Source organism: Chanos chanos, chromosome 5 (genome assembly GCF_902362185.1).
Source record: "Chanos chanos chromosome 5, fChaCha1.1, whole genome shotgun sequence".
Taxonomy (NCBI): Eukaryota; Metazoa; Chordata; class Actinopteri; order Gonorynchiformes; family Chanidae; genus Chanos; species Chanos chanos.
Window position 1 is genome coordinate 31,441,949 of NC_044499.1, and position 15,573 is coordinate 31,457,521.

Consider the following 15,573-nt stretch of genomic DNA (forward strand, 5'->3'; position numbering starts at 1 on the left):
AATAAAAAGGTAATATTATGTGCAATATTTCTTCACAATATACTTTTGTTTTGTTAAATAATGCAAATGAAGGTAAACTATTAATAAAATGTCAATACATAAAAGAAGCCCTTACTATTTAATTTCCTTTTATAACATTTAAGGGTTTTTTTTTTTTTTTTTTGGTTTTCATAGTGGAAAACGAAAAGACTTACAGTTATTTTCATTCTGCTCCAAGGACTTTTTTTTTAACCTGTGATGGTTTTATTTCTGACAAGATTTCAAGGCCTCAACTTAAATGTAAGTACATACGTGTCCTATGTTTTTGGATTCAACATAGTACATTTATACACGCAAGTACTGAAATATAGTAGTGTCACTACTGCTACAAAGACATCTTGGATGTGCAAAAAATCTGAATACCAACAGTGGACACTCAACAGTTACATTACTGATTATATATATATATATATGTTTAAAAAAATGATTCTATTTAAACTCACATCTACAGTGTTACTGGAAATGCCCTTAAAATATTTATTAAAAATTCAATTAAAATACCTAAAGGTTATTTAAAAAATACTTTGACCTTGAAATGAAGAATCATTGCAATTCAAGATATTCAAGGTTCAGTTTGAGTCAATTATCACCTGTAAACCAGACAGTAATAAGTAAATGATTTGTGAAGGAATGGTTTTTTGAGGACATATGTGAATTGTGCAGGTGTAGGCCAATTTCAGCGATCCACATGATGTGGAGAAATTGTCTGAGATAAGCCACATGATGGTCACACACACTGCATACAGCACTGGCACCTGGACCCCAAAAGTGGAGAGGTAGAATTCTCAGAATTGGACACCTGACTGATGAAGGTGCAAAGGTGAAGGTCTCACACTTAGCATATATTAACCTGTACTGCTCTGTTGGTTTTACATTGTTAGGGGTGAGCACATTAATGCACCTCATCTGGTTCAACTAATATTTTGTTGAAGCCTTTTCCCATCACTTGGAAAAATGGAACAAAACCGACTGGGTAAGTGAAAACCGAGCTAACTGCTGAAACCAGAAAATTAGTTAAAGTAGTATGTTTATATACCTGCTCTCACCACAGCATAGCTAGCTATCAGGGTAATATGCCCATTAGAAGTTACCTGTTTGCTAAATAATATGATACAGTGCACTACGTGACCTGATTCATGTAATAAGATTTGCCCAAAACTGAAACAGCCACCTGTTGTAGCTTCACCGCTCAAGAAGGGATATTATTTCCACAAAGGGGAAAGAAGTGTCTCATTTTGCACCAATCGAAAGAACAGGCAAACCCTGGATATCCCTATGGAATGCTTAAAAAGAAAAAGGATTGTTTAAAACTATAAAGTGATCTCAAAACATTCCTCAGCCATATTATTAGGCTTTTTCTAACACGTTAAATAAAACAATAAATAATAAATTATCATTTTAGACTGTATTATTGTAAAAACCAGTATTATAGCTATATAAGTTATCTATGGGAAATGGCACTTTCTCTGCAAATGGAAACTTGAGCAAATATTTCTTGCCCTTTTGTCAAAAAAAGTATAACAAACAAGAAAATGTATGAAGTTGTATGAAGAAGCTACGAGGTTGGTGTAAAATTGAGCAACCTAGGTCCAACAAACCAGAGCAACGTCACAGAGTATACGAACTGGCTTTGGTTTGAGTTAGTAAATAAAAAATGGATGCAGAGTAAATAAAGCAATACAGACTGAATATAGCTTAAATTTAACTACTTTTTACCTTTTTTCTTATCTGTCTCTTTACATCCCATAAAATAAGAATTATTATAATTTAAACAATAGAAAAGCCCAGGACAAGTTGTTCACAACTTGAGGTAGTTTACCCCATATTAAATTACGCCATTCTTCATACAAGGGCTAACTAAAAGTTAAACCGCAAACAGCAACCTCTGGGATAAATTATGACACTCCACAGTCCAAATGTATACGGAAACTGACTCCCTGGAGAATCACTATTTGTGCTGTCCCCGTGCGAAGTGACAAGCAAAGTCGTACTTGTTCCTGCACCTAAAACCACAGATATTGCACTGGAAGGGGTTCTCGTAGCCATGGCAACCCATGTGGATGGTGTAGAGGATGTTGTCGGTGAAGTAGGTGTCACAGTGCCGACAGCTGTGCAGCTGCTGTGGGTCGTTGGAGGCCAGGGCGGGAGCAGGTGTGCTGGGCTGGCTGTTGCTGACACTGGGCGTGGCGCTGTGCTCACTGCCAGGGCCCACAGTGGGACTGTAATTCCTGTGGGAGCGAGTCCGAAGCTCGGGAGTGGCAGGCGAGGTGGGGTGGTGGGCGGGGTTTGCCGAGACCGCGGCAGGAACCCCGGACGGCTGGGGGATCAGGAGGGGCTTCTCCTCTCGACAAGACAGCTCATCCCTGGACAAACTGGGCTGCACCTCCTCAGAGGGGAGGTTAGACAGCTGTCCGGCTAGAGTGGACAACTGATTCAGAGGGTTCTCCAACAGGTGATCTTTAGGATCTTTACCGACGCCACCACCAGGGGTCTTGGCCAGGTTCTCGTAGACCTCAGCATGGAAATGCGTAAGCTCGTGGGACATGTCGTTCAGATAGTCGGGTTTCTGTACCACCATGGAGGGAGGGCTGAAGTTGATGAGGAGTCGGCGGCTGTAGGCCAGAGAGCTGGACTTCCGCTGGAGAACACTGAGCATCTTCTTGTTGGAGAGCGAAGACCGGGCACCTTTCATGGGCAGGAGCTTGTGTCTACGGCGGCGGTGGTGAGACAGGTTACTGCGGTCGCTGCAGCGAAAGGAGCAGAGCTCACACTTATAGGGCTTCTCACCCGTGTGGGAACGCATGTGAGCCTCCAGGTGGCGTTCATAAGCAGATGCGAAAGGACACAGGCGGCAGCGGTGGGGTTTTTCACCTGTAGTACCAATAAGAAAAATAAAGTCACTAACACAGCACATTTCACTTTTCTCTCATGTGGGGAAAACACATTTCAGAATGAAAAACTTGCTTAACAACTGATTGAGTCAGTTTCTTTCTGACTGTTTCAGAAAGTCATACTTTCTGATTTCTGACCTGAATTTCTCCAAATTCCACTGATAATTTTCATCTTAACATTGTGTTTATTGATATGCCAATGAACTGATCTGAACTCAAACAGGAATGCTGTACAGCCTTTGTGGCGAAGTTATAACCAAAATCTGGGATATTCTGGTGACTCCTAAGGTGTTACCTGTGTGTATTCTGATGTGCTCTATTAAACGGGCGGTGCCTTTGCTAGCATAGTTACAGTAGCGGCACTTCAGTTTCCCATCGTACGTCCTCTCGAAACCATCCACCAGCATTCCAGTCCCGTCGTCAAGGGACACCTCCACGGAGGGTTGGTCAAGGCCATTCTGTTCCACCTCGGTGCCAACCGCTGCCGAAGACAACAAATGTAGAAGTTGAATAATAATTCCACAATAGTAACACAGTAACAGAGATATCTAATAGCGCTGAAATGTCGTCCAAGTGATGGCAAAGTCATAAAGGCTCAGGTATAGGGAAACGCTATTTATGCACATATGCCTTTCTGTCTTAAAGCTGACGTTCTAGCATTATAACAATCGTTTTCCAGACATAAAACCGTGAAATCTAAAACACACTTACCATCCTGAAGTTTCTCTGGGTCTTTGTCTGCGTCGACAGAGCCTGAGATCATGTTGACATGTTGAGTCTGTTGGGTGAGGTACTCCTGGAAGTCCCTCACAAAATCCAATGGCTCCGGTTTTTTCTCGCCCATTCTTCGATCTAAGTGTTTTCAGTTTTTTATCTACTTGACGATTGCTAGCTTCTAAACATTATCGCAGTTGAGAAACTGCGTGAGTCATGGTATTGTATGACGAGTTTTTTTTACTGGCAATTGCTTTCTTAACTGTGGTCACAAGTCAAATTAGCTTGATGATGCCGAGAGGGTAACTAATATTTACATAAATGTCACAGCGTCGTTCCTTCAATCCAAGCAGGGTATGCTGGCATCAGTAATACTTTCTGATGACCAATTTCCACTGATAATTTTCATCTTAACGTTATGCTTTTTGACATTCCCTTAAATTGATCTACGGTCATACTGGAAAGCTGGACAACCTTTGTTGCGAAGTTGTAACCAAAAATTGAAAAGCATTCACTCGGTATAACATGCCTGATGTGAGAGAGATTCGGTTCACCAGCGTCGACACACCAGTATAGTAGGCTACTATGGTTTCGTGTGTTTTGTACGGTTAGTTTTCATATTATTTCGACTGAAAGTGATAAGTAGGCGAATAAGTGACTTAACTGTTTCTCACCCCGCTGCAGGTGTGTTTATATAATCCAAAAGCTCATATAAAAAAACAGAGAAATAACGTCCCGAAAATAATCAAACGACACGATATTTTGTCCATGTGGTTAGTATACACTAACGGAAATGCCGAGCTTTAACTTAATTCTGCGTCGTTTAGGTCATGTACGCTTCTTACTACAGCTGGCTCCCAGATGTTCGAATGAAAAGACTAAGCTAACACATAGCTAACTAGCTAGCTAAGGTACCAGTTCACTCTGTGCTCAACAATAACTGTCCGGAGGACTGCTTTTGGTGCATCGCTTAATTCATCCCCGTGTCGGAGACCCTAGGAGGGTATTCATAGTTCCTAAAGAGGAATGAAGGCGCCTTGTGTTGCCAGTCTGTGCTCTGTGTAAAACGCGTAACGTTTATGGGAAAAAAATCGATATTTCAGGACGTCAGTTGGCATTTCCTCGCTCATACATTGTGCAGGATTCAATGAAAAGTGGTTCTGTTTCCTCTGATGCCAACAACTTAACTCAGTTACTTGTAGTATGTGATGATACATCAGTCTGTTGTTACCCTGAATTTTCGTCTTCAGTGTATTAAAAGTCGTAAAACACTTGGTAAAGCAAAAGAAATCACTGTTACATCAAACATCAGAATTTTAACATTTTTTATCCGTCCTTCTAGTTCGGCGGACCAAATTAGCATATTACCATAGATCATTTTGACATTCGACCGAGATACTTAACTGCATGTTAAAGAAAATGACCATATAAGGTAGAAATGAGGGGAAATCCGTTCTGTTTTGTATGGCTGGCAATGAACAAGAATGACGTTAGATCAGCAAGTCGCTATTTCTCTTAAAAAAATAAAACACCACGTTTCATACAGTCTACCATCCATGAAACACGGATTTGTTGTATATATATTTCATTTGTAATGTCAGGACTTTACACAAAGCCGTTGTCTCAGAAAATGATTTTCTTTAGGACTGGAATTACGCGCAGGAGACGTTTCGTAAATGACAAGTCTCCGCCCATATTCAAATAGAAAAGAAGTCCAATTATAATGGGAGCTTGGAGTCCACCCATGAGTTTGATCCCGCCCACTTCATGACGCTTTGCTCACTGCTAAACAGGACAGTTGGCCATCTACTTTTCTATACGATCTACGATATTACCAAAGAACCCGTAAGTAAACAAGCTCAACCATGATGACCCCCTTGGTTAGATTATGCGCGAAGGTGAGTGCGCTCTCATTACGTAATTTAGCTGTGACTTGGTGTATTTTTTGATACTGAAAACGCACATGTGTTACCTCAATGTAACGTTGTGTCTCTCGCGGAAATGCAACTGATTAAGTTGTTCTGAGGGGAATTTATCGGCTTTCACCTCATTATGTAACAGCCTATTGCTAACTTGTAGCCACAAGGCTAGAAAAATGAACAGGCATAAACGTAGCACTATAGTCTGTTATAAATACGATGCATGCCAAAATTGTATCAGTTTGCCAATCAGTGTGCAAAATTAGCCACACTGGAGATAAGTCGCTTGGTATGGACAAGTCAGTGATTTTGTTACTTTAAACGTAACTTTGAAAACCTTGTACTGCTTATACTGCTCACATCAAACCCCTGACTGACGATACAACTGGCCAAATTCTGCTGTAAATTTCGTTGGTTAATCGCAGCTGGGAGACAGTTAACCTAAATCGGTTCTAAAGTTGAAAGTTCCCATCCGGGTCCCGATGTCATTCACGTAGCGTTGCTCTTCACAGCTAAGACCTCACCACAATCTGAGAATCACCTCAATTTTTTTCAGAATTTTTGTCTGTTCCTTTGTTTTCCTAGTTCGGCAGACACCTTTCCCGACCATGGAGTGCTTGCCAGTTAGGGCTGCGGCACAGGTCGTCACAGTCTGCTGCAGAGATGTCTGCCGAGCCGGCGGCTCCTGGCACCATGTTTCCTCCCCTGCAGACGTTTTCAGAGGAAGAGTCTATGATGAAGGAGGCTGGTAAGTAGGTCTGTTGACTTCACTGGAATAAGAGAAGTCTTTTAGCTGTCATGCTATGTCATTTTACTTGTTAATAGCAAACTAATCAGGGAAACACAGTAACAAAGAGCAAGGAAAACAGTAATGGAGTAATAGGAGAGAACTAATAACAGCAACAACAATAGTAAAATAGAAGTAAAAGTGCAAATGGTGTTGATATAAGAGAGGAACTCAGGGAGGATGCATCTTATTTTATGGAAATATTCGTCCTAATTTGTTCATATTCTCTCTCTCTCTCTCTCTCTCTCTCACTCACTCTCTCCCTCTCGCTCTCTTGCTCTTTCTCTCTCTGACAGTCAAGAAATTTGCACAGGAGCGTATTGCTCCATTTGTATCTAAGATGGATGAAAACTCAGCCATGGATGCGGATGTGATTGGAGCACTATTTGAACAGGGGGTTTGTGTTTGGTTTATTTATTTGTTTGTTTGTCTTTTGAGTCATCGGTGCATCATTGTACCATCTCTGCTTTAATTTTGAATGCCTCTCATGTGATTCTTTGGAACTGTTAGTTGATGGGGATTGAAATCAGTCCAGACTATGGAGGCACGGGCTCAACATTTTTCTCCTCCATCCTGGTCATCGAGGAGCTGGCGAAAGTGGACCCATCTGTGGCTGTGCTCTGCGACATCCAGAACACGCTCATCAACACTCTGGTTTCCAATCTTGGCACAGATGAGCAGAAAGAAAAATATCTCACTCGACTGTCCACAGATATGGTGAGAATTTAGGATTTCCTGAAAGAGAGGAGCACAGTTGATGTACAGTAGTTTTGCAGAACACTAGAATTTATGGTCTTGTTATGAATACCTATGAGACTTGTTGATATTCATACTGTAATAGAGACTACTGAATGAAGGCATTGAATTTGATTGTTGCACATGTAGTGGTATGAGAGGGTCATCTGCTTGCACAAATGAAATTTGGTTTATGTTCACTGCCATTTTTACTATAAAAGACAGAATAGAGATTGCAGTGAGAGCTAATTGAGGGTTAAACTCTTTATTTATTGCAATGTCTAATTAAGTTTCTTTTGTTTTACTGGTAAACAACTTTTCCCTGTCCTGTTCTTGTCTTGTAGGTTGGTAGTTTCTGCCTGTCAGAGGCGGAGTCAGGGAGCGACGCTTTCTCTCTGAAAACGCGTGCAGAAAAACACAAAGACTATTACATCATCAATGGTTCTAAGATGTGGATCAGCAATGCAGAGCATGCTGGAGTTTTCCTCGTGATGGCCAATGTGGACCCTTCTGCTGTGAGTCGAGCAAAGAGAACATAATCCATGAAAAAACTTGTCTGTGCAGTGAAACCAAACGTAGTTTGCTTGTCCCTTTAAAATGACTTATATACTGACTGACAGTGAAACGGAGCAGTCTGATATAGTTATCATTTGTGTTTATATTGATATGTTTTGGCTGTTGCAATTTTTGTACCATGCCGGACTTATATCATTTTCCCGCTATGTAAACCCTTTTGTGATCAAATGTTTCACATGTTTTCATGGTAATGTGTCTGTCAGGTCTTGATTGGCGTTGATCTTTGACAGGGTTACAGAGGCATCACTTGTTTCATCGTGGATGGGAACACCGAGGGACTCCACATCGGCAGGAAAGAGAACAAACTGGGCCTAAGAGCCTCCTCCACCTGCCCCCTGACCTTCGACAATCTCAAGGTAAGACCAGAGATGTTTTTACTCAGAGAACTGGTACGGAGGAACCATGGAACCACTGGAGTCCAGAAGTGAGTCAAATAAGATTGAGAAGGTTTTGACTGAGCTCTCCTCATACCATCCTCTCTTTATGACCTTGCTCTTTAGCAGGATACTTACTTACAAACTCTTCACCAATTCTGTGCCCTTGTTTTGTGTTTTTGTTCAACGATCTCAGTTCTGTAGGATTTTTTTTTTTTAGTAGAACAGGAAACAAGGTAAAGGAAATCTGTAAAGGAGAACTGGATTGATGCAAGTTTTTCAAATTGTTCAAAAGAATTACTTAACACAGATCTGCTAGAAAGGAAAAATACATCTTCAGAGTTGTAGCATTCCTCCTCATCTCTTCTGCTGTTTGACCCTTGATCTGAATGACTGAATAAGTAACAGGAGAACTACTGCAAACTGTTGTTTTTCATTACAACACTTTTATCATGTTATTTATATTCATCGACTTTGATAAAAAAGTTGGACAAGGAGACAAAATACAACTGCTGAGTTTTACAAACATGTTGGGAAAAAGCATAGCTGTGTTAATGAACTTTACAGAGCAGTGAGTGAAAAAGGTGCTAGCATTAAGTCTGCTTTCTCTGATATAGGTCCATGAGAAAAACATCTTGGGAAAAATTGGCCATGGTTACAAATATGCCATTGGAATGCTGAATGAGGGGAGAATTGGTATCGCAGCACAGGTGTGTCCATCTGTTATATGTATATTATGTAGTTAATTATTATACAGTTTGTCTATTACATAGTTTACTATCTAGCATATAGTTTCCATACCGGGAGTCCTCTGATGTGTTTAAGTCGATCCATCCTTTGTCCTCTGTTCAGATGCTGGGTTTGGCCCAGGGTTGCTTTGATCACGCGATTCCCTACACCAGACAGAGGGTGCAGTTTGGCAAACGCATCTTTGACTTCCAGGTAAAATCAGCAGTGACGGAGCTGGTGCATGGCATGAAGTGTTTCTGTCCGTAGTTCCTAACCATTCCTAACCAGCGTGGGGCAGTGTTTCACTGTGGGAACATTCAAGGAAGTCCAAAGATGGCTTACATGCTGAAAAAATAGATGAAGCATGGAAGAGGATATAAATTTCTCTCTTTGTTTTGGTTCCTTAATCAGTGGAGTAGTATGTATGTATGGCTCATATTTAGTTCTGAATGAGTGAGTATAATATGTATGTATGTGAATGGTGTGGCGCTTGTAATAAAACTGAAATGACAATGTGATTTGTAGAGTTCTGAATAGGCTGTTTGAATGAAGCCTCAGTCTTGAATCTCAGCATTAATATTGAAAATCAGCATTAGAGTGATGTAGCTCTGCGGTATGATCAAGGCTGTGTATTATGGCTGAATGTATGTTCATATATGTAAAGTTGTGGAAACGCCGTGTATTCTCAGGGCATGCAGCACCAGATTGCTCACGTGGCCACCCAGCTGGAGGCGGCACGGCTGCTGACCTACAACGCAGCGCGTCTGAAGGAGGCAGGGAGACCTTTCATTAAAGAGGCCTGCATGGCCAAGTACTTCACCGCAGAGGTCAGCTCCTCTACCAGTGAATAACTCCTCCTCACGCTTCTCTGTGCAAGTGTCAGGGACTGCCCTTGTATTACAGCAGGGCAAGGCAGGGGTTGCTGTTCCTGGATCAGTTAATGCTGAGGAGATTTTGTTTTTCTTTTTTGCTTAAGCAGAGGAACACTGATCCTGGATCAGAGTACCTGATTCTATTTATGAGACCTACTAATAGATTCTATGTAGATTCACCTAAATTCATCTTGTAGGCTGAGAAATTTGAAGCTGTTTAAATGAATGCTTCTGTTTGATTCACATAGGTTGCGACTCTGACCACTTCCAAATGCATAGAATGGATGGGTGGGGTTGGTTTCACTAAGGATTACCCCATTGAAAAGTACTACAGGGACTGTAAAATAGGTGAGTGTGTGCAGGTTACATAGCTTTAAGACAGGTAAGGTTGATGAATGTGTATGTGTGTATTAAATGGAATGGACCTGAGAATGACAACGTTACCACATCTTTCAAGAGTACACAGAGACAAGAACAGGATGAGAAATGACATGCTGTATATCAGAAAGGCCTACACGATATAGATGTATACAATATGTAGATACTTGTGTAAGTACTTTATAATTAGAACAGAAAAGGCACTCCAAAAACACATTAACACCAGAGGACTTTTGTACTTATTTGAGTGAATTAACTAATTTCTATGGCATATTTGTGTGTTTCTGCACCATGTCTGGATCTTTTTGGTACAAAGCAAGTATTCTTTGTCCAAAACTGGAGAAGGACCTGAATTACTTAAATAGGTGAAAGTAGGTTTCTTGAGTTGATAATTGGGGGGTTGAGAGAGAGACCGAGAGGGACAGAGAAAGAGTGGGAGACATGGGGGGAGTCTGGTTCGGCAGAGGCAGAGGTAACTCGACGCCTGTGGAATTCCACAGCCTGACCTTGTGTGCCCAGAGGAGAGTGACAGTGTAACATGTGTACAGCTGAGAGAGAGGACACACACACACACACACACACACACAGGACACTCTAACCCCTTTCCTTTCACCTCCTCCATTGTTCTGAGCCCACCACATACTTCTGAAAGGTTCAGTTTCGCATTTTTGACTGTTTACCAACCCAGAAACGACCAATGAGAGTTTGACAACTTCTTATTCTTTTTCATGGCAGAGTGTAGATATTTGTATCACTATATACCGTCCCATTACAAGAATAATTTGGTCATAAGTGTTTTGTCATGAACCAACCAGTCACATCAAGTTGACATAACACAAACTTTGTAATAATAACACAAAAAATCAAAATCACAAGAATCAGTGTTACTGATCTGTCATTGCATCAGCAGATAGACAGTGATTATATGTAAACTCATGGTAAAGACAATACAACATTGTAGAAAGCTTTATGAATCACTCTCTAATATGTGTCTTTCTCTTCCAGGCACCATCTATGAGGGAACAACTAACATTCAGCTGAGTACCATGGCCAAGTTCATCGATCAGGAGTATGACCACTAGATTCACACACACAGCTTCTGTGTGATGCTGCTGCTTTAGATACACTCCGAAATTATGGCACCATTAGCCGTGCAGTTAGACCATGGGGAGATCATATCCATGATTTTTAGTTGTGCTGAATTCTGTAGTTTGTCAATACAACCGTAAATGCATTTTGCTGACCTGATCAGAACTTAGTGGAACTGTTCTGTCTCCACTAACCTGCAGTATGGATGGTTTAAAAAAAGATTTGCTGGGATACTGAGGAATAAACTGTATGTGTAGATACAAATTTGGATTTGTGTATAGCAAGAAAAAAAATGCCCTTGGATTTTGACACATTGATGCACAATAGTGAAGAGTCCAGTTTGTGCCCCTTCATTGATTCAAAAAGACATACATTACCTGTTAGCCCGTTCAGTGTGGTAACAGGTATGAACTTACAAACTGTTCTGATCCGCAACTCCTGGCAATATGATCCATTGAGACCGTATTACACATTAAGGTTCACTCTCATTGTCTGTGACCTTAAGACCATTAGTATGAACCTCAGTGAGAGATAACTAAGATCAGTAATTTGTGTTGAGATGTTCTTTCAGACATCAGGCACAGTCATTAGAATTTTAATTGTGTTCTGTGGCTGGATTTTTTTTGTCCTATTTTGTCCTTGTGTAGAATCCCTTTAAAGACTTGACTTGAATGTCTCTTACACAGAAGTGATGAAACATGTCCATAAAAACACCCACATGCCAGCTGGCATAAGGTGTATCATATCAATATTAGTTGTTAGTCTGAAAAACCAAGCAAATAAGTATTTAATGTATCAGAATAAGTAGGCCCTACCCTAATGTTCCTGCCTGGTTCCTTCATCTTGTGTTCTGTTCTTTTAAAATTCCAATCTTCAGCAGTGAAGTAGTTTAGTAGTTAAAGCTACAATCCAGACAGATTTGAGTGTGTTTAAGCAGTTTCAGACATCACACCAATGCCCTACAGACTCATCAAAACTGTCATTTATCCTGTTAAGTAAGAGGGCGTGGTGAAAAGGAGAAAGAGTGAGAGCTCTGAATGATAACTGTCACTGGGCCCAGTTATTCAGATACTTTGTCTGTCTCAGAGAAGGTAAAAAGAAAAAGATCATTCAGTTGTTTAAATTGGCATTGCTTTTCAAAATGCCTCAGTGCGTAAGCTCCTGCTTTGTATCGGATGTTCCCAGTGACTGTGTACTCACTGTATGTACACTGTGTAGACTTTCAGACTACTGTATTGTATTGAGCACAGAACAACACAGACACCTTTACCAAAAATTACACTGTTCTTCCCTATTCAGTCGGAGGCATTCACATTTTGTCCTGTAATGTTGATCTGGCACAGCTATGTTTATGGTGTATTGAACTTTTACTGAATAATGGTTAATGATTTTTAACAACATGTGTCCATTAATATGTGGTTCAGCTATTAGTGCAAATTCATTTAGAACTCCTACCCAAAACTCAGTTCTGTTCTGCACCATGAGTCAGTCAGTGCCTTGTAGTGGATGTCTGTGGGAGGTTTTATGGGAAGGTTACAAAAAAAAGTTACAAATAATTGCTGTAACACAGCTGCATAATAATCGATTGGTTTTGCATTTTTTCATGTGAGTGAGTTTGGGGTTTGTTTGTTTGTGGGTTTCCTTCTTTTTAGCTTTGTTTTCTTTTTGTTTGTTTGTTTGTTTGTTTTTGAGTGGTTAATAAATAAACATGACTCATCCTAAGGTGGAAATGAGCTTGCCTGGATTTTTCTCCCCCCTGCATAAGTTACTCAAAATAATTTTTCCCAGTCCTGTTCCTGGAAGCTCACAGATCTGCACATATGATATCCCTTCCATGGCTTAATACACCACCTTCAGCCAATCAAGGGTTTGATAATTAGCTGATAATAAGTTTGATAATGAGCTGATCAGGTGTGTTAGAGCAAGGAAAGATCTATAGCATGCAGAACTGTGGGTCCACAGGGGCAGGATTGGGAAACACTGGGCCAATTACTGCACTGCAAACAGTATTACAAATTCACTGAGTATTTGATCATATACTAAACAAACTAAACCATAAAATAAACATGGTGAATAAGTGAAAGTGACTATTGGTCACTTGTGTGTGTTATTTCATGTGAACTGCATGTACCTGTACAGACCACTAGATGGCAGACTCAGGCTTAGCTTTAGAGGAGTCTGGTTGTAGTCGGTAACGGCAGCACAATACGCCAAAGGGCTTGTCATAGTGCTGTCTCCGCTGAGAAGAGCAGTCAATTACAACACCTCCTAATGGGCTGTCAGCGCTAATGTTATTTTATTGCCATTTAATTACGCTCCGGTTTCAAACTAAAGGAACTGGCCTTGAATAATTCACCCTTACTGGGCCAGTTTGTCAGAGGAAGCAGATTAATGAGATTTCCGTCCTCTCCCCTGTCTGTAAAATACCACCCCTGCCCCCCAACCCCAATGTTAATCTCCAACAGTAAATGTACAGTACACTGGTCGTATTGGTTAACATAGCAGATGGAAATGTAAGCCAGAGGGCCTGCTATTGTTAAATGTTAGGAATAATGTATGTAGTCAGATGTTCAGATTTTAGAGTTAAGACTTTACTACACATAGTGTGACAAAACAGACTTATCACTGACAATGACAGAAATTAGAAAAATATATTAACTGCTAAAATACGTTACTCCAAAAAAAAAAAAACCTGAAAAAAGAGGAAACCTGTTATGAAACACAAACCATTTTGAATTAAACCAAAATGAAAAACACTGACAGTTCTGCTGCTTTATGTATTTTTACAGACTCTCTCTCTCTCTCTCTCTCTCTCTCTCTCTCTCTCTTTCTGTCCTCACCAGACCGCATCTGTTAGCTTAGGAAGTCAAAAAAATTATCTACTTAGGCTAATTCGCATTTAAACATGGCAACTGAAAGAAAAGCGTGTGTGTCTCTGCTAAACTAATTTATTTGGGAGCTGTTTGCGCTTTCACAGGGTAGAAAACAAATCATTTCCATTTGAAAAGAAACTAAGAATTAATTTGGAGAGACGACCTGCAACCTATTACCGGACTCTGTGGCGTGTGCAACCCTTTCTGGCTAAACATGACATAGTAGTACTCCAGAAAGAGTATCATTTCTAAGGAAGTGCAGCTATAGTAACAGACTTCACTAGCTCTCTTTGGAATATAATTAGTTTAGAGAGCTGAAGAAGGGCCCAGGATGCATAATTTATTCCTCCCTGTCTATATGTCCAGTCCACTCCTCCTTCCTCACCCTATTCCCAGCTTCACACGACGCAAAAGAAAAGGAGACAAGAGGAGAGGAGAGCGACCTGCAGATAGAACATTTTATGCTATTCATTTGACGCTCTCTCGATTCCCCCAGCTACCACACCACGGCTGGGCTTAATGAAGATAATTGGTGCCTTTGATGAAAATGCTATTATCACGATCACACTTTACATTGGCGTACACTGCCAGCCTCCCCCGTCTCCGCCCACTTCTTTTAACAGAGCTATGAGACCTCCTAATTATGCAGGGAACAAGTGGCCTGTTCACAAAAGCGTGAGTCGTCCTTGAGACTAGGAATAGGCCGCGGCAGTCCTGCGAAACAGATTGCGACCAATGTAGGTTGTGCAAATCCTGTTCCTCTTGATAAGATGTGAATATTTAAATCTCCCTCTTCCTGTTGAAGTGAAAGCTCAGCTTTTTCATCTCTCTTTAGAGGAAAATTGACATTGATAAGCTTAGCCCACTCTCTCTCTTTCCCCCTCATGGACCCTCTGTAACTTAATTACCCACAGTCTAGCGACTGTTTCGATTCAGTTTTTTCACTTTGTATGAACTGGCGTTATAAAGCTGTGGTCCTATGACCAGGACCTCTTCTAATCTGATCTCAGGTTCGTTATCATGGACACAGATGAATCACTATCTTGAGCTAGTCACTTCACTTCTATTCAAGCATAGCTTTGGTGAAGCGTTAAAAGAATTCACTTGTAATTCTTACTACCTCCAGAAACCATTAGCAAAAAGCGTTCTTCCATTAATTCACTATTACGCGTTTGCTCACTGTTGAAATTGATTAGTTAAATGGTGTGTTGAGAATGTTTCAGTAGACGTGATACACTGTGTTTGGAGCAGTTACAGTCTTTAGATACACTCACACCATTTTCAGATGAGGTGTGTGTGTGTGTGTGTATGTGAGTGTGTGTGTGCGGGTGAGACACTAATAGCAACATTAGAGTAATCCAGAGGACCGTCTTGCAGGCACCGCTGCCCTGGCAATGATGGGATGGACGAATAACCTTTGATCTCATTGATCCACCAACCACAGCTGAGTCCATTTGGGTTGCCTCTCCACAACCCTACTAAGCCACAAAGGAGCTTTAAATCTAGCATGTCATGTAGCCCATGGTGTCAATAATGCCATTTTTTACCTGGGACAGTGAAAAAACTTCCACTTACAGCCTTAATCTCTTAGGCTACC

At 40.8% G+C, this 15,573-nt stretch overlaps 2 protein-coding genes across 4 annotated transcripts; one reads left to right on the forward strand and one right to left on the reverse strand.

Annotated features, from left to right (window-relative positions):
• Positions 1–1,892: 1,892 nt before the first annotated feature.
• On the reverse strand, positions 1,893–3,925 carry LOC115813016 (zinc finger protein Pegasus-like). 3 transcript variants are annotated; one of them, XM_030775602.1, is made up of 3 exons: positions 3,642–3,925; positions 3,226–3,411; positions 1,893–2,910 (listed from the first exon to the last, which is right to left on the reverse strand). In XM_030775602.1, the coding sequence occupies exons 1-3, from the start codon at positions 3,772–3,774 to the stop codon at positions 1,988–1,990; spliced, it is 1,242 nt and encodes a 413-aa protein (XP_030631462.1). In that variant the 5' UTR covers positions 3,775–3,925; the 3' UTR covers positions 1,893–1,987. The 3 variants fall into 3 exon arrangements, with proteins under 3 accessions (XP_030631462.1, XP_030631463.1, XP_030631461.1); XM_030775603.1 differs by having other exon boundaries at positions 3,226–3,397; positions 3,634–3,925; XM_030775601.1 differs by having other exon boundaries at positions 3,597–3,925.
• Positions 3,926–5,469: 1,544 nt separating this feature from the next.
• acadsb (acyl-CoA dehydrogenase short/branched chain) lies at positions 5,470–12,721 on the forward strand. Its single transcript, XM_030775333.1, has 11 exons — positions 5,470–5,542; positions 6,149–6,311; positions 6,647–6,747; positions 6,861–7,067; positions 7,430–7,600; positions 7,892–8,017; positions 8,653–8,745; positions 8,888–8,977; positions 9,454–9,591; positions 9,885–9,984; positions 11,020–12,721. The coding sequence occupies exons 1-11, from the start codon at positions 5,510–5,512 to the stop codon at positions 11,094–11,096; spliced, it is 1,299 nt and encodes a 432-aa protein (XP_030631193.1). The 5' UTR covers positions 5,470–5,509; the 3' UTR covers positions 11,097–12,721.
• The last annotated feature ends 2,852 nt before the right edge of the window (positions 12,722–15,573 follow it).